General features: G+C 40.6%; 1 protein-coding gene and 1 long non-coding RNA gene across 5 annotated transcripts in view; one reads left to right on the top strand and one right to left on the bottom strand.

The window, feature by feature from the left end:
- Positions 1-1,396: 1,396 nt before the first annotated feature.
- LOC120410537 lies at positions 1,397-8,828 on the bottom strand. The gene is made up of 3 exons (XR_005602759.1): positions 8,535-8,828; positions 6,378-6,427; positions 1,397-6,053 (listed from the first exon to the last, which is right to left on the bottom strand). It is a non-coding gene; the product is annotated as an uncharacterized LOC120410537 (long non-coding RNA).
- A 198-nt stretch (positions 8,829-9,026) lies between these two features.
- Positions 9,027-15,295, top strand: part of UGGT2 (UDP-glucose glycoprotein glucosyltransferase 2) — an 80,185-nt gene continuing 73,916 nt past the window's right edge. For all 4 annotated transcript variants that reach the window (XM_010394063.4, XM_020583613.2, XM_020583615.2 and 1 more), the window contains exons 1-2: positions 9,027-9,240; positions 11,163-11,245. In XM_010394063.4, the coding sequence (XP_010392365.3) occupies positions 9,083-9,240; positions 11,163-11,245 (241 nt within the window). In that variant the 5' untranslated portion in view covers positions 9,027-9,082. The remainder of the gene's footprint in view (positions 9,241-11,162; positions 11,246-15,295) is intronic.

Below are 15,295 nucleotides of genomic sequence, written 5' to 3'. Positions count from 1 at the left end.
AATATTTATTCTTTAAATTATCCTCCCAAGATCAGTGGAATACTGGTCCCATCATCAGTTAAATGTCAGTTGAACTTCTGGAAAAGGCTGAGAGGAATTCAGGTTTAATGCTGAAGTGATCTAAGTTATTTCACAGCTGAGGCTGCAGCAGAATTACTCCTATTACCTCATGTCTGGCCAACCTACAACAGTGACAGTGCAGAAAAGTCGCTAGCACTGAAGGTGACAGGTTAGAAACTCATACTCAATTTGAAGTCTCCGTATAAGACATCCATCTCTGGCACTAATTTATCTTATGATCTTGGATTAAAGTATGTTGGGAGCTGTAATTACCATGAGAACTGGGAATTTTAACCTATAATGGCAATCTGTGGCAGCAAATGTCAAGACAAAAATAGTTCTCCTAAGCCTCAGCAGAGGGAAGGATCTGTTGGCCTTGCAGTCCATTTGTAACAGACCAGTGACTACGTAAGAAATATGAGAGGGAAGAAAAATTGTTCAACACTGTGACAGGTTTCAGATGAATAAACTGTAAATTTAGAGGGAGAGTTGAGGTGAAGACTGCTGGAGTGTTCAGATTAAGAACTGGCGAAAAATAAGGGAATAATTCTTCGGCTGTCAGAAAAAGGAGATCAAAATACAGATTGGTCAAAGCAGCTTGTTTGACCAAGGGGTCTAAGGGCACCTCACACTGAAGTGGTTTAGTGAGAAGCATGTACCTACAAACTACCAACACTGTATGTCATCTTGTGGCAAAAGAAAAACTGGAATAGAATAAGAATTGCACTGCTAAGAGAAGACAGAGATGATCCAAAGCAGTGTAGTCACACTATGGCTTGCAGACCATTGATGGTGAGTGAAACACCAGAATCTGATCTGTAAAATAATTAGCAACCCTGTAGCCTCATCCATGGATTTGTGCAAGCATAACGGAGCATTAACAAGCATTAAAATATCTGAATTTCTGATTCTAACGTAAAAATTCATATGCTATAAACGTATTTTATTTAAATACAGACTTTTTAGCACAATTATTATCATCTCTCCCAACTGCTAAGAAATAGTAGGATGCAAGTTGTCCAGATATTTTATAATTGCATTCCTTTATTAACATGGTTGGGAACCCCAAGTTTATAGCAAAACTGGGGGGAAAATAGGAGCTTACACTTTCTTTTGGAAGGAAGACTCTTAGAAAGATTCTCTTGAAAAAACTTCCTGGGGCCTCCAGCAGTCAGGATCTCACTTTTCAATTCTTTAGTATCACAGAGTAGATCTATCATTTAACTTTAATCCTTTCAGAAGGCCCAAGTTTATCAGCCTAATATACTATAGTAAATTCTTGTTGACAACTGCCAGTTATGAAAATTATAATATGAACAGCAGTATATACATTTAGTATATAAATGTGAATAACCAGTACAAGCAGCGTATTTCTGATTTAACTTAATTTAATCTAGGAAATCAGGACCAAAGAATAACAGGAAACCAAAATAAAGCCATGGTTTCCAGAGAGAAATCTATCTTTATTACAATTTAATAGCCAAACATAACATTCCCCTAGTTTGAGGTGTTAATTCTGGTAATCACGTAGAATTGTGACCATTTTATTTTCTTTATAATGACCATTTTATTTAAGAGACAAAGTTATTCAAAAGAGGATGCATCGAGATAGCGTGCATCCAGCACTAATCCACTTGCCTTCCTTCTCTTTTTCTTCCTTTCTGTGTCTTCAGTGTCCCATAATTTGGAGCTGCACATCGCTCCTTCAGCAGCGCTAGGGAGGGGGGCGGGAAAGCTCATCCCACCACTCTTACCAGCAGAAGGATACAGGAGATAGAGGTAGCAGCAGCTGGCACATCAGAGGTTAAACAATTTGCTTTTCTTTAACAACACTTCATTTTTGCCCTCAAAGTTTATCTACATTAAAATATTCTAAATGTAGTGTGTTTCTGTAAGTCTAATTATATGCGGCATGCGAAAACATATTTGATAATCACATTGCTAATTATGTGCAATCACTTCAATACACAGGTGCAAAGCTCGAGAAATATGCATATTTTAATCACCTTGTATATAGATATAAACCACAACTTTTCACTTAAGCATTCAGTGACTCCTTATTTCTCTGGGACTACACTTCCTTGGGTTTTTGATTGGCCAGTGCCAGAGAAAGAAATATACTAGGCTAATACAAATCTGGAATTTCATTTATATATGTATGTTCCAGTGCTAAAAAACCTGTAATTCCTTACTTTTCCATGGTTTATGAACATTTTAGAGCATGCATTTTATAATTTACTGATGGATACAGCATGCTGACTTCAGAGATATGGGAATCATAATTTTTATTTTCCTTCTGGGAGCTTTAATTCTCAGTGTTCCTTTTGTATACATTTGCCTGGAAAATCATGTATATATGCATGGAAATGTGCCTTATCCATCTTGGATTACACTTGAAGGACCTTCTTAATGGTTTAGAAACAGAGGGTCCTAAAAATCTTGAGCAATAAATTAATTTTCATTATATTTGTAAGAGCTTGTGGCTGCATTTTTTGCTTCTCTTTCATTTACATGTAACTGTTATTTTTTACATTGATTTTTAAAGCTGTTTTCACAAAATGGATTGCAATTCTCTGTGTGTAAATCATAAAAATTGAAAATTTTATATACTCAGATTAACTGAAAAGGACATAAAATATTAATTTGCGTAATTCAAAAGTAATATTTCTATTTTCCCTCTAAAGATATTTAGCATAAATTACTGGAAGGAATAGCTTTATATTACTTGTCCGTAAGTATTCTTTTTCACTTTGGGAAGTGAGCTGAAATGACCCCTGACAGACGAGAAACTCATCTACTAGTCTGCTTCTAACATTAACAAAAGGACAGTCTGATAGAAGGGACAAAGCAAAATCTGAAAACCAGCACTGAAATTTGTTCCACTGGAAAAAAATCCATCATTTTTCACACAATAAAGCAGCACAGCTTGTTCTGTTTTGCTTTAGCTACACAAATTTTTAATTAAAATAAATTACCCTTAAGAGTCACAGAATAGTTGTTATGTGTATTACACATGCCAGCCACCATAACAGCATTCAACAAGGCTTTCACTGAATCAATAAGCCAAAAAGAGACTCTTCTATGAAGTCCTTTTTATAAATAGTGCTGCAACTCACACTGGGTGCCCTGAAAAAAGGACCCTGAACAAAGAAATCGCTGGGCAATTATACCCTTACAAGTTTCCCACCCCTCATGCAACTGATTGGACCAGTAGTAATATTAAGGTCATCATGGGCACAATGCAAAGCACAGGGACATCCATCTAAATAGAAGGAAAACTTCTTTACTGTGGGGGTGACAGAGCACTGACACTGGCTGCACAGAGAGGTTGTGGAGGTACTCAAAACCTGCCTGGACATGATCCTGTGCACCTGCTCTAGGTGAACCTCTTTAGCAGGGGTTTGGACTAGATGATCTCCAGAGGTCTCTTCCAACTCCAGTCATTCCATGATTCTGTGATTCTGACTGAGGTCTTCCCATTCTTCATTGGGTCCCTTCATTCTCTCTAGATGGGCCATTTCTCTTCTCCCTAAGGTTGCAGCTTCTGCTGATGATTGCAATTTCCTTATCTTCTGGCTTGAACTGGCTCTGGGGGCCTTCTTTTACTTGACCATAACATATGTTCAAAATATCTAGGTGAAAGTTCACAGCTTGCAGCCTACAACTTCAGCAACTTTAGCTAAAAATGCTAAGCAAGTTGTGCAAAGCGAGTTCTGTATAAGTAGCACACCAAATCGCAGCACACAGTTTAGGTTGGATGAGTGCACTGGAGGCCAGCTTGCTCTGCTTGTGCATAAAGCAGGACCAGCTTCAAAGTCACCTCAGGTTGCTCAGCACCTTGTCCAGTCACGAGTCACAGCACCATAAAAGACAGGTGTAATTCTATGTCACCATTCTGAAATTAGACCAACACAATGCACAGGGGTTTGGAGAGTCATTTTTCTTTGGTGAAACATTGGGACAGTTGGCCAAGAGGTGGTGGTTGCCCCATTTCGGGAAATATCCAAGGTCTGAAGGGATGGGGATCTGAATAATGGCCAGTGGAAGGCGGTCCTGCCCATGGCAGGGGGGATTGAACTAGATGATCTTTGGTGGTCCCTCTGAACCAAACTATTCTATGATTCTATGATTCTTTTAAGAAATGCATTATAGTTTTCATTCCTGCATTAGAGGTGCGCTAGCAAAACATTCAGTGGGAAGTGAGGAATAAACACAAGATTTCTCCTTCCAGCTGCTCAGTCACACAAAGCCTGCAAGCCAGCTGGTCCTGGCAGCCAGCTCTGCTGCAACCCAAATGCTGCTCCATGCAGAACCAGGAACAGGGAGTTACTGCACAAGTTACCTCTTCAGGAGCCTGTGCCTCCTTGCAAGGCAAGGGTTTCTGCTGAGTCTGTAATTCAGCCTGAGCCAGGAGCTGCTGTCAAACAACCCTGCCTCCCAGCATATGCTGTCACTGGAGCACGCTGGATGGTGCACTCTGCACCCCGCACAGGTGGAAATACAATTGCAATTCTGACCCAGTTTAAAAAGGATAGAAGAGTCTGTTCTAAGAAAAACTGCACTTGGCTTTAAGTAGACAGTACGTCATGGTTCTGCAGTCCTCGCTTCTGTCAAAGGTGACTTGGTTGAGTGCACATTCAGGACTCACTGGCTAATTTCCCAACTTAGGTTTTTTTAGGCATTCTGGAAAAGATTCAGAACTCTGCTCACTGATCTGACTAAAAAGGAAAAATCACTGATATACTTCATGGTACAGGTATTTTATCTTTATGTTTTCCACCTTGCATGTAGCAATAGCACCTTTTGATCCCTACATAATAGGCCTCCAGGTTCAAATCCTACCACCCTATTCTGGGAAATAGTGTATTTTCTCAGTGAATACACCTGTGCCTTTACACTAAAGTCTCTTTTGGTGCTGGTGTAGCACTATGTGGCCAGAATTGTCCTAAGGCACTTCATTGCACATACCAGCTTATCAATTAATGTAGAAATACTCAACTTTGTGCGTTCTATGTATAAATATTCTGTCTTCTGAAGTTATAATCTCCCAAACAGTTGCATGTGAAAAATCATGTCTAAAATACAAGTATGTGGCTATTATTTGAATCATCAACAATGGTGATTTAACAACCTCATTGTACATTTTAGGCTAAATTATGTATCATCAGTGTATCACCTGTGTTCCTTTCACTGAGTACATAGACAGATTCACAACTTACAACTAGAGAAAGAAGAAAAAATGTTCTTTTTTTCAACACCCAAGAAACTCACAGGGTGTTGTAAATAAGAGATTAATTATGAGCACAGGCCAGTTAGCAACCAAGATTGTCAGCCGTCATCAGAAGTGCCAACTCATGCTACATGATGAGCTTGACCCAGGAATAACAAGCTATGATTTAACATAGACAAACTCAGAAAAACCCTGCAACATAATAGATAAGCCCTGGTTTTATCCACTGGTGCATTTAGTTAATCAGATTTGGCATAGTAAGAGCCAGGGCAATATCAAAATATCAAAAAATCAATAAAACCACACTGGTTTTTGGCACAGCAGAGCAGTGGCATTGCTTATGAACTTGAGCTGATGTATCCAAATGGAGCTGCATTCCCCATTATGACCACATTTTACTGTTCTCCACTACACAGTACAGACATGCCCAGAGTTTTGAAGGAAGTTTTTTGACCTGGTCCAGGAAGTATATTCTCCAGATCGTGAGAAGGATGATTTTAAATAAGAGGCTGTAACTCCTATGTTTATTTCACAAAGCAAAATGTTGCTTCAGTTTCCTTTTTTTCTCTTTTTCTTTTTCTAAAAGTTGGAAAGAGAAGCATTCTGGCAGCAGGCCATTTGCTATCACTGCAGCTGTATGAGTGGGCATGGCAAAGCAGCATAAATTCTTATTGCTAGAAAGTTGCCACTGAGCAGATTCTGTGAGCTGTTGAAACCAGGCTTATATTACTCCCGCATCAATTTTTCTTTCACTGGCTCATCCCTGTAAGTCAAAATGAAAAGTTAACAGACTATGAAACATATTTTGCATGGTCTGCTCCAGAATACCACTATGAGATATGCTAATGAAATAACCATGGCTGGCCTATGATGTAATGGACAAAAAAGCGATGCAGTACAGCATCCTTAGTCTTTTCAGGGAAACACCTCAAATGCCTTCATAGTAGTAACACTGACAAGTTCTAAAGAGATTGGCCTCCAGTCTCACACTAGATAAAAGGATGCCAGCAGCTACTGCTCAGGAGGCCACCAATTAATAACCACATAACAGGAACATCTTTTGATTAGTGTTTGACATTTACATTACCTCCAAGTAAGGGAGAAAGGGAGCCTTTCACCAGGAAAATTGTCTTCAATCTGTTAAGAAAATAAAGTTTTATTTTCAGGTAACTGAATATGCTGATGAAGCTCAACTTATTTTCACTTATTGCTACTGTTTCTATAAAATAGACATAGCTTACTGTGACTTATAAAACATTTGCATCTTACTGAGAAGCGTTCATTAATCACTCCCTCTATTCACACTGAAACCGCTATGATAATCAATTCCTATTTGCACAGCTGTGATATGAATAATTTTAAATTTTGGCTCTAATTGTTTTTCTGTTCTGCTGAAAAATGGTTTCAGAGAACTAAGGTTTTTTTCACACACACACAGACACACACACACATATATATGTGGAATGTATGTACAAGAATGGCCAAGTGTTATTTGAAATACTTAATTACATAAAATTCTGCTGTAGAAATGAAGATTAAGTCTGCTCTCCATCTTCTAGGTTTGCATTCTGCTTAGCAGATTAATATCTGCCTTTGTCAAATACACAGAAACAGATTTTTTTTTAAGTGTGTACTGGCTCTTCATGGCTAGAATGTAGTTAAAGTACCAAAGCAAAGGAAAAACTGATAAATATGCAAAAGCTTTTATAAGGAATGCAATGTTCTCTTACAACACTGTACTTCTTTCCAAGGAGCAATCCAAACTGCATCTTAAGCAATGGATTAGGTTGCCCAGAAAGGTTGTGCAGGTGTCAGCCTTGGATTTTTTTTCAACACTTGACTGGACCTCAAACCTAACCTTGTTCTGAGCTGGAGGCTGGACTAGAAACCTCCTGAGGTCCCTTCCAACTTCATTTCACCTATCTATGATCATAAATTTAAGGCCCCTAAAAATACAATAACCCTAAATGGGAGAGAGAGATATCTCAGCAGAGAGAAACTCTGTTTCTAATGGAGATCTCTGAATTTAAGCAGAAAGGATCTTTTCTCAAGAAAACTACTGCACTAGCTATTTTCTGTATTTCACCACAGACTAATGATCTGACCTTTGACTCAGAGCTACCACTTTATCTTGCCACTGAATTCAAAGCTAGTTATATTTCCATAGCCAGTGCCAAGAGATTTTATTTTTCTTGTATGGAAAATCATAAATTGTCGCAGCTCAAGATGAAACAAGTGCAAGCTTAGGAGTTCACATTTAAGCAATAATAGCAGCCTCTTCAATATCAATATAAACCAAAAGGTAACAGAGCAACTTTATACAGAAAAGCAATTGATAGATTAGGGTAAGGTGGGTGCATCCATCATCACATTGTATCACACAGAGATACGAAAAATGCGTGATAAATGTATATACATGGCGAATGTGCTAAGTACATCTCAGTTTTGCTTGAAGAAACATCAAAAAAGCAACTTGTAGCTCCTTTAACCCCAGGATTACTTGGGCTGGGATGTTTTTTGGTAGATGGTCAATATAAACCAGCTATGGCCTGTTCTGCGCAGAACAAGTGTAGTGTCAGTTCTACTAAGTTCATCAAATGCATTTTGAACTACCATAATTTGAGATGAACACTAACCATCCAAACTATAAGATCCATACATAGCCTGCTCCCTGGAGTTATGCCCTCACTGGCTCCCACCACCCACAAAGCAACTTTGAGCAGTCAGGAGATGACTGTGTGCAAAATAAATTAAAGTGTATGCAGCAATAATATATTCCAGGTTTCAGCTTCGACTTCCATGAGTCATATTTTGGAAAAGGCAATACCCCCTATTTTTAATACAGCTGGGGGATTCTTTCTCCAATGAACGACTATGCAGAGCTGCTCTGCGTTAGCATCCCACAACACAGCTCCAGCAGCATCAGCCTCTCTTAGGTCTGAAAAACTGAGGGAGGGTGGCAGCTTTGTTGAGGAAATGGAATTAACTACGGAGATTTTTAACAGCAAAAAAAGTTAGTAAGTTAGAGAACGTGAGTCTGAAAATTCCAAGGTAAGTTAGGCAGAAAGTAGAGGCAGGGCTCCTGTGAAGCTAATGCTTATCGAGGAAAAAAAACCCATGCAGACGGGAAACAAAACACATCTCAAAATAGAAGTCGGTTTGGAAAACTTGGAGGAAGAGGAAATTAAACACCTTCCTCTCAGAGGAACAACTGTATGTGTATATTATGTATGAAGCAGCTCACCCAGAGTAAGACTTTAACCACTGTTTGTAGGCTGGTGAAGGCCGAGGGAGAGCAGCCCGCTAGGACACGGCCAGCGGGAGGTTACGGGAGAGCCAGGGCGGACGGCTGCTGTCCTTGGACACAGCCATGTCCCTACTCAGCCTCCTGCAGCCACCGCCACCCAAGCCTAAGGGCACACTACGTAAATCATACTTGCACTAAACAACCCGAAACCTTAAAAACTAAAAAAAAAAAAATAACGGGAATACCCCACCACCGGCAGAGCGGGCGGGGCCAGGCGCGCCTCAGAGCGGTAGCGGTAGCGCCGCTCCTGCGCACGCGCACTCCTGCCGCCGCGTGTCACGGCGCCGGCCGCCCCGCTATTTATGGTCCGTCAGCCGCGCTTGGCCTCCGGCCGACCAATAGCGCAGCGCCTCCGGGCCGACCAATAGCGCAGCGCCGAGGGCGCGGCGCAGCCAGTGGGAGCGCGGCACGGCCGTGTGGGCGGGGCGCGCGCCGGGGCTGCGGCGCCGTGCGGGACTGGGCGTCCCTGAGCGCCGCTGCTCCTCATGGCGGGTTTGCCGCTGCTGTTGCCGCTGGCGCTCCTGCTCGCCCTGCTGTGCACCCGGCCGTGCTCCTGCGGCACCGCTCCGGCCTCCTCCTCACAGCCCGTGACCGCCCGGCTGGCGGCGAAGTGGCCGGCGACCCCGCTGCTGCTGGAGGCGAGGTGCGTGCAGCCTCCTCCTCTTCCTTCTCCTCCTCCTGCTAGCGGCCGCCCTGTCCCGTCTGTCTCCTGAGGGACAGGAAGGTGGAGGGACCCCCTTTTCCCTCCACTGAGCTGGAAGGAGGGCTGTCAGAAGGGGATGTCCACGTTTTCCCTATCGGAGGGTGTGTTAAAGTACTCCTCGGATGTGAGGCTGAACTGCTTTCTCGCCTCGAAAAGTGTTGTGGACAGTGGCAAGGCTCTCCCACGCTTTGACGGAGCTGTACAAGCGGCTTCGTATTTAAACTGCTCAGGCGTTTTGCAGGTCGCTGCGTTGAGGACTTGTAATGGGCCAGTTACACAATCCCTGCCTTCCACTGAGTAACAACATCTTCGTCTGCCCCCAAGTAGTTTGCACGTTAATTGATTATAAAGGTACTAGTGAAGATGTGAAACACGGTGGTATTTTAAAAGGTATTGTTAACTTGTCATCACAGCTTCAGCCTGGAGGAGAGAAGGCTTTGGGGTGACCTGATTTCTGTCTCGCAGTACCTGAAGGGAGTCTACAGGAAAGATGGGGAGGGACCCTTTCTTACAAGGGCATGCAGCGAGAGGACAAGGAGAAATGGCTTCAAACTGAGAGTAGGTTTAGACTAGATGTATGGAAGAAATTCTTGACTGTGAGAGTGGTGAGGCACTGGGACGGGTTGTCCAGAGAAGTTGTAGATTCTCCATCACTAACAGTGTTCAAGACCAGGCTGAAGGGGACTCTGAGCAAACTGGTCTAGTGAGAGGTGTCCCTGCCTATAGCAGGGGATTGGAACCAGATGATCTTTAAGGTCCTTTCCAACCCAAACCACTCTGTGATTCATATTTGGAAGGGAAGATGTTTTCCAGTTTTAGGTGCTTGTGGCTCCCCACTTGGCTTAAATTTGTTTTGCTTTTAAACTTACTTACTGTTGTTTGGAGAACACCCATGAAGGGAGAACTGCAGCTTCTGTAATCAAAGGAGAGGCAAATTTCCAAAGTAAAGATTAGAAAACAATATAGTCATGCTGGCAAATGGAAGTTTTTGGTAGATATAAGCAGGGGGAGGGAAAGCAACTTTCCTTAAGGAAAACCACAAACCTTAGAAATATTATCTGTAGATCATAGAATCACAGAATGGTTTGGGTTGGAAGGGACTTTAAATACTGTGTAGTTCCAACCTCCCTGCCGTGGGCAAGGACACCTTCTGCTAGACCGGGTTGCTCAAAGCCCCATCCAGCCTGGCCTTGAATACTGCCAGGGATAGAGCAGCCACAACTTCTCTGGGAAACCTGTTCCAGTGCCTTACCACCCTTACAGTAAAGAATTTCTTCTGTATATCTAAACTAAATTTTGCTTCTTTCAGTTTGAAAAAAAAAAAGGAAGTATGGTATTTGGAATAAAGTATACCTCACCTTTTATGCTTTGTAAGGATTAACATGTTTGAAAGTGTTTCAGAGATTGGCAATCTCCCTCCCTGCACAGCAAAGTAGATGTCATTGATGAAAGCCTGTAATTTAATGAAAAACTATAACCTAACAGAGTGCGTGTTCTTATTTGTATATTTAGCTACTATGAAATAAAATTGGTGTACTGAAGTGATTTAATCTGTAAGTGTATATTGGAATATCTGTGGAAAAATAAAGTGGGTATTTTGGGGGTTTTCTATATCAAGAGAACGGTCTGCATGCTTTACAGCTCTGATTGTTGAGTTTGGATGACTGTACTTAGTTCAAAATATCTTTTGACCAAAATACAGCTCAGTTCAGTGTTTATGCTACGGAGATGGTTGTTAGTCGTTGAATATCTAACATTTGGTTCCTGATGGGTATTTATTATTTTAAACAACTGACGGTTTTTACTGTGGTACACCTTTGAACAAAGTCAACTTATGGACAATAATTTTTGTTTTTAAACAGTGAATTTATTGCGGAAGATGGTAATGAGAAGTTTTGGCAGTTCTTGGAAACTGTACGGGAATTAACAGTTTACAAGCAAGGAGGTAAGTTAAATAGCATGCTGGTGTTTAATATATTATCTTGTGCTGTATTTAACTTAAACATAACACATTAATTGGTTCCAGGCAGGTCAAGCCTGACTCTTCCATTCTTGCTTACTAGGTAGGTTTCTTTCAGAAAGTTGTAGCATGTTTTCCCCTAAGAGCAGTACTTGTAGAGGAGTTTAAGAAAAAAAAAAGGAAGATGACATGGACTGAACTGTTCTTACAATATGGAGCAGAAATGTAAAGATTAAAGATACCTACCTGCTTACATGACTAGCTTATAGGATATTGAGACTTCATGTTTTCTGTATGATGGATACTTGCAGGGCATAAAATCACACAAATAACTAAAATGAGAATGCTAGCTAAAGGAAAAATTTAAAGAATTACCAGAAAAGCTTTAATACTTGTATGTGGCATGGAGACTGTTATCTAGCATCAGTACTGCTGATAATAAAGAATAAAGGTTTATCACTGACAAAATAGGACTAAAAAAGCCTTGCATGATTAGACAGAAAAATCCGAAGTTGTTAAAAATTCGGAGAGAAGACCAAAGCATAAAATCCAGTAAAAGAACCATAAAAAGCCACGCCAGAAGAGACCTTGGAGAGCAGTTTACGAGAAATGTCCATGGTAATGAAAAATTGGGAAACCTACAGGGCTTTACACCAGGTTGGTCAGTCTTAGACCTGCTTGGTAGGTCAACAGATGAACAAGGTAAAAAAGGCTTCAGAAGGTAAGGCTGCTTCATTTTGCTCTTTACTTACAGAGTAGTACAACTCTTTAGTCAGGAGTGTGAGCACCTAACACTACTGCTGAAAGAGACTTGAGGGAAATTGAATGGTAAATTAATAGTCAAAAGCTAACAAATTGTAGAAAGATCCTGCAGAAAATGACAATGAGAAGTGCAGGTTCATGAAAAATGTTGTATAGGGGAGAGAAGACTTGAGAAACAACATTTCAACAATTGTGACTAACTGAATACAATTTTAAAAACGGTGGTGGTGTGCATGTGGTAATGTTATTTGAGTGCTCAGCAGTGCCCAAAGCAGCCAATAGACTTAAAATATTCCTAGGAGGGGAACAGGGACATGTGTCGTAAACATAATGTTGCTGCTTTTGATTGCATGATGGGCTTTTGTCAAGTATAGTGTGATGTTTTACTTTACTGTATCCCTGTGTTTTCCTCATCATTTCTTTAGAATGGAAGAAGTACAAGCAGAAAATGTATAAAGAACTGTGATTTTAGTTGTAGAGTATCAACTGGAAAAATTTAAAAAAACACTCCAAGTTACTGTGAGATGATGATCTCACGGTTAGAAGTATATTCCAGTATATACCAGTATGAAACCAGAGAGTCACTGAGAACAGAATGCCCAGGTGGTGCATGCTGCTAAAAGACATTCTGTATAAGGCATGAGGACATGGAAAATGGAAGTAGGTGCAGAATTTGACCTGTGGTCAGCTGCTAGTAGCATTTGTTGAGGCAAGTGCTGTTGACTAATGCTGTTTAAGGTCTTTGTCAGCACACAGCACAGTGGCATGTGTTATACCCTCCATGAGGTTCTGAATGACACAAAACTGGGAGGAGAAGCTGGAAGGTAAGGCTGTAATTAGAGGGACCTTGGCAGGCTGGAGAGACAGGCCAACAGAAACATTGGGAAATTGAGCAAAGGCACTTTACTCCTTGCACATGGGCTGGAATAATCTCAGCAACAGCATAATGTTGGTGCTGACTGACTAGAAAGTGGTTTTCTGAGAGATAGAATGGGGATCCTTGCAAACAGTGAGAAGGCTGGCTACATGCCAGGCTGCAGCAGGAAGAGTGTAGCCAAGAGGTCAAAGAAAGTGTTTATTCCACTGTATGTGGCACTTGTAAGACTGTGGAGTACTGGGGCTCCCTGTGAAAAGAAAGACAAGAGTCCATCATTGGAGCAAGTCTAGGAGATGAACTCTGCAGTTGTTAGGGAGCTGGAGCAGACTTCTGAGGAAAGTCTGAGAGAACTGTGAACCTGAGAAAGACAGGAGTAAGGAGAGATGTTGTATCTTCAGCTTCCCAACAGAGAAATGTGCAAAGAAAGTGGAACCTTCCTGAAGGTACACAGCAGTATGAAAAAAAAGGGCAGAAGTTGAAACATGGAGATTGTGGTTAGATACTAGAGAAAATGTTTTTGCTATGGCATTGGGTAAACACTGCAGCTGACTGCTCCAGGGGGCTCTGGAATCTATTCATTGAGATAATTCAAAATACTACTGCTTGAGGCCTTGAGCAGCCTAGTCAAGCCTTGAAATTATATCTCTAAGTAACACTTTGGGTGAGGTGACCTCCAGAAGTCACTTTTAACTTACCCTTTTTTTTCTATGAGTGGTTTAGATGCAGTTGGCATTGCCTTGGGGTAAGACTGCTGTATTAGATGATGTGTCAGGGTTTGTTTTTTTTTATCAGCCATCTATTTTCTGCTTGCTTGGACATGCTTTCCAAGGAATTTGAAACTTTAATGACATTTATTATTAGTGACACAGATGTCTGTTGAAATTAGCTGTTAGTTAAATACCTACTTCACCTGGATAAACTCTGTGATTGAGAATAAATAAATTACAGTAGGATGATTTCCGTGATCTATCATGCCAATGAACTGTTAGATGCTGGCAGTTGGGAACCTTGACACTGTACTGAAATACTACTTTAATTAAGCATATTGAGCAGTTGATGTGTATATTTATCTTTATGGCCAACACATACCTATGACAAGAATGCAGGAAAATTTGAAGTTCTGGCACCAAGTGGCTTTCCTAAAAGTGAAGTCGTAGTTGGGGTAGTCTGAATCTAAGGAAATGGATGCTCTTAATGAACAGGAAGTCTGCATTAGATGTTTACAATAAACTGGTCAGCTTGAGTGAAGAATCTGGTGCTGCAAAACTGCAGTGGCACAGTTTACTGCGAGGTGTGCAATAGTTTACCTCTGAGGAGAAGTTGGTTCTCTATATGGTGTGGAATGGGTTCTGTCTTAGTTGCTGCATGTCATGACACATTGACGTAGAAGGATGTTCATGATGTGTTAAAACTGATGTAGCAACAACTACTTGTGTAAATTAAAGGATCTGGCTGAGAAAGGATTGGTTGGGGCAATTGGCTTTTCAGTTCTCTGAGTGATGCCAAGAGCAGACAGGATGAATAAGCAGGAAATAAAAGCATTGTTTGTTTGTTTAAATAGAAACATTTTCATACAAGATAAACAATTCCTAGATTTGAAGCTGAAAATTTGGGTTTATGAAGGAATTGGATGATAGATTTGTATCCCAATGCACCGTTGAATGTTTCAGAAGAGTCGTAAAGTGTTAAAGCTAGAAGGCAACTTAAATCAAATAGGGTAGCTTGCTTTTTTCCTTCTAAATCCTCCCTTGGATGATTTTCAGTCTGTTTTTTTTTTAATCAGTTCTCAGAACTTGTTGTTTTAAATTTAGAATAATCAACATGTCTTGTTAATTTGCTAATTTAAAGTATTTAGCATTACCAAATTAGGTTTATTAATGGTCTCTTTAGCTGTGATATTTGTAGCAATTTAATGGATTTGATAGGAATTATGTACATGTAATTTGGTAAAATATTTAGTCTGGTGATGTATTTGGTGGTTTTAACTTTTTTTTTTGATATGAACGCAAATCAACTTGGGCAGCATCTTGATTATACCATATGGAAAACATGAACCGGTTAGTGATGGGATACACTATTAGATTAATGGGAGGTCTTCAGGTAACATGAGCAACATTGTTTATATCTACTTAATGTGCAACATATTTTCTGCCAGGCTTGTGAAATACTTGGAAAGGCAGGTGATGCTATTTTGAGCTGCAGGTATGTTATAAAGAAATCAAAGCTGCAAAAATTTCATACTAAAACCAGCACTTAAAAAACGCTGAAGATGGCATTTAAAACTTGTTGCTGCTTTTATATCCCTAAAGGTTAATTTATGATTGCTGAAGGAAGGTAAGTAGCCAGTTCCCTGCCGACTAATTATCGCTCGAGTGTTTGCTGTCTTCCCAAGTGCT

The sequence above is a fragment of the Corvus cornix genome, chromosome 1 (assembly GCF_000738735.6).
Source record: "Corvus cornix cornix isolate S_Up_H32 chromosome 1, ASM73873v5, whole genome shotgun sequence".
In the NCBI taxonomy this organism is placed as follows: domain Eukaryota; kingdom Metazoa; phylum Chordata; class Aves; order Passeriformes; family Corvidae; genus Corvus; species Corvus cornix.
This window is presented reverse-complemented; position numbering and strand designations above follow the sequence as displayed.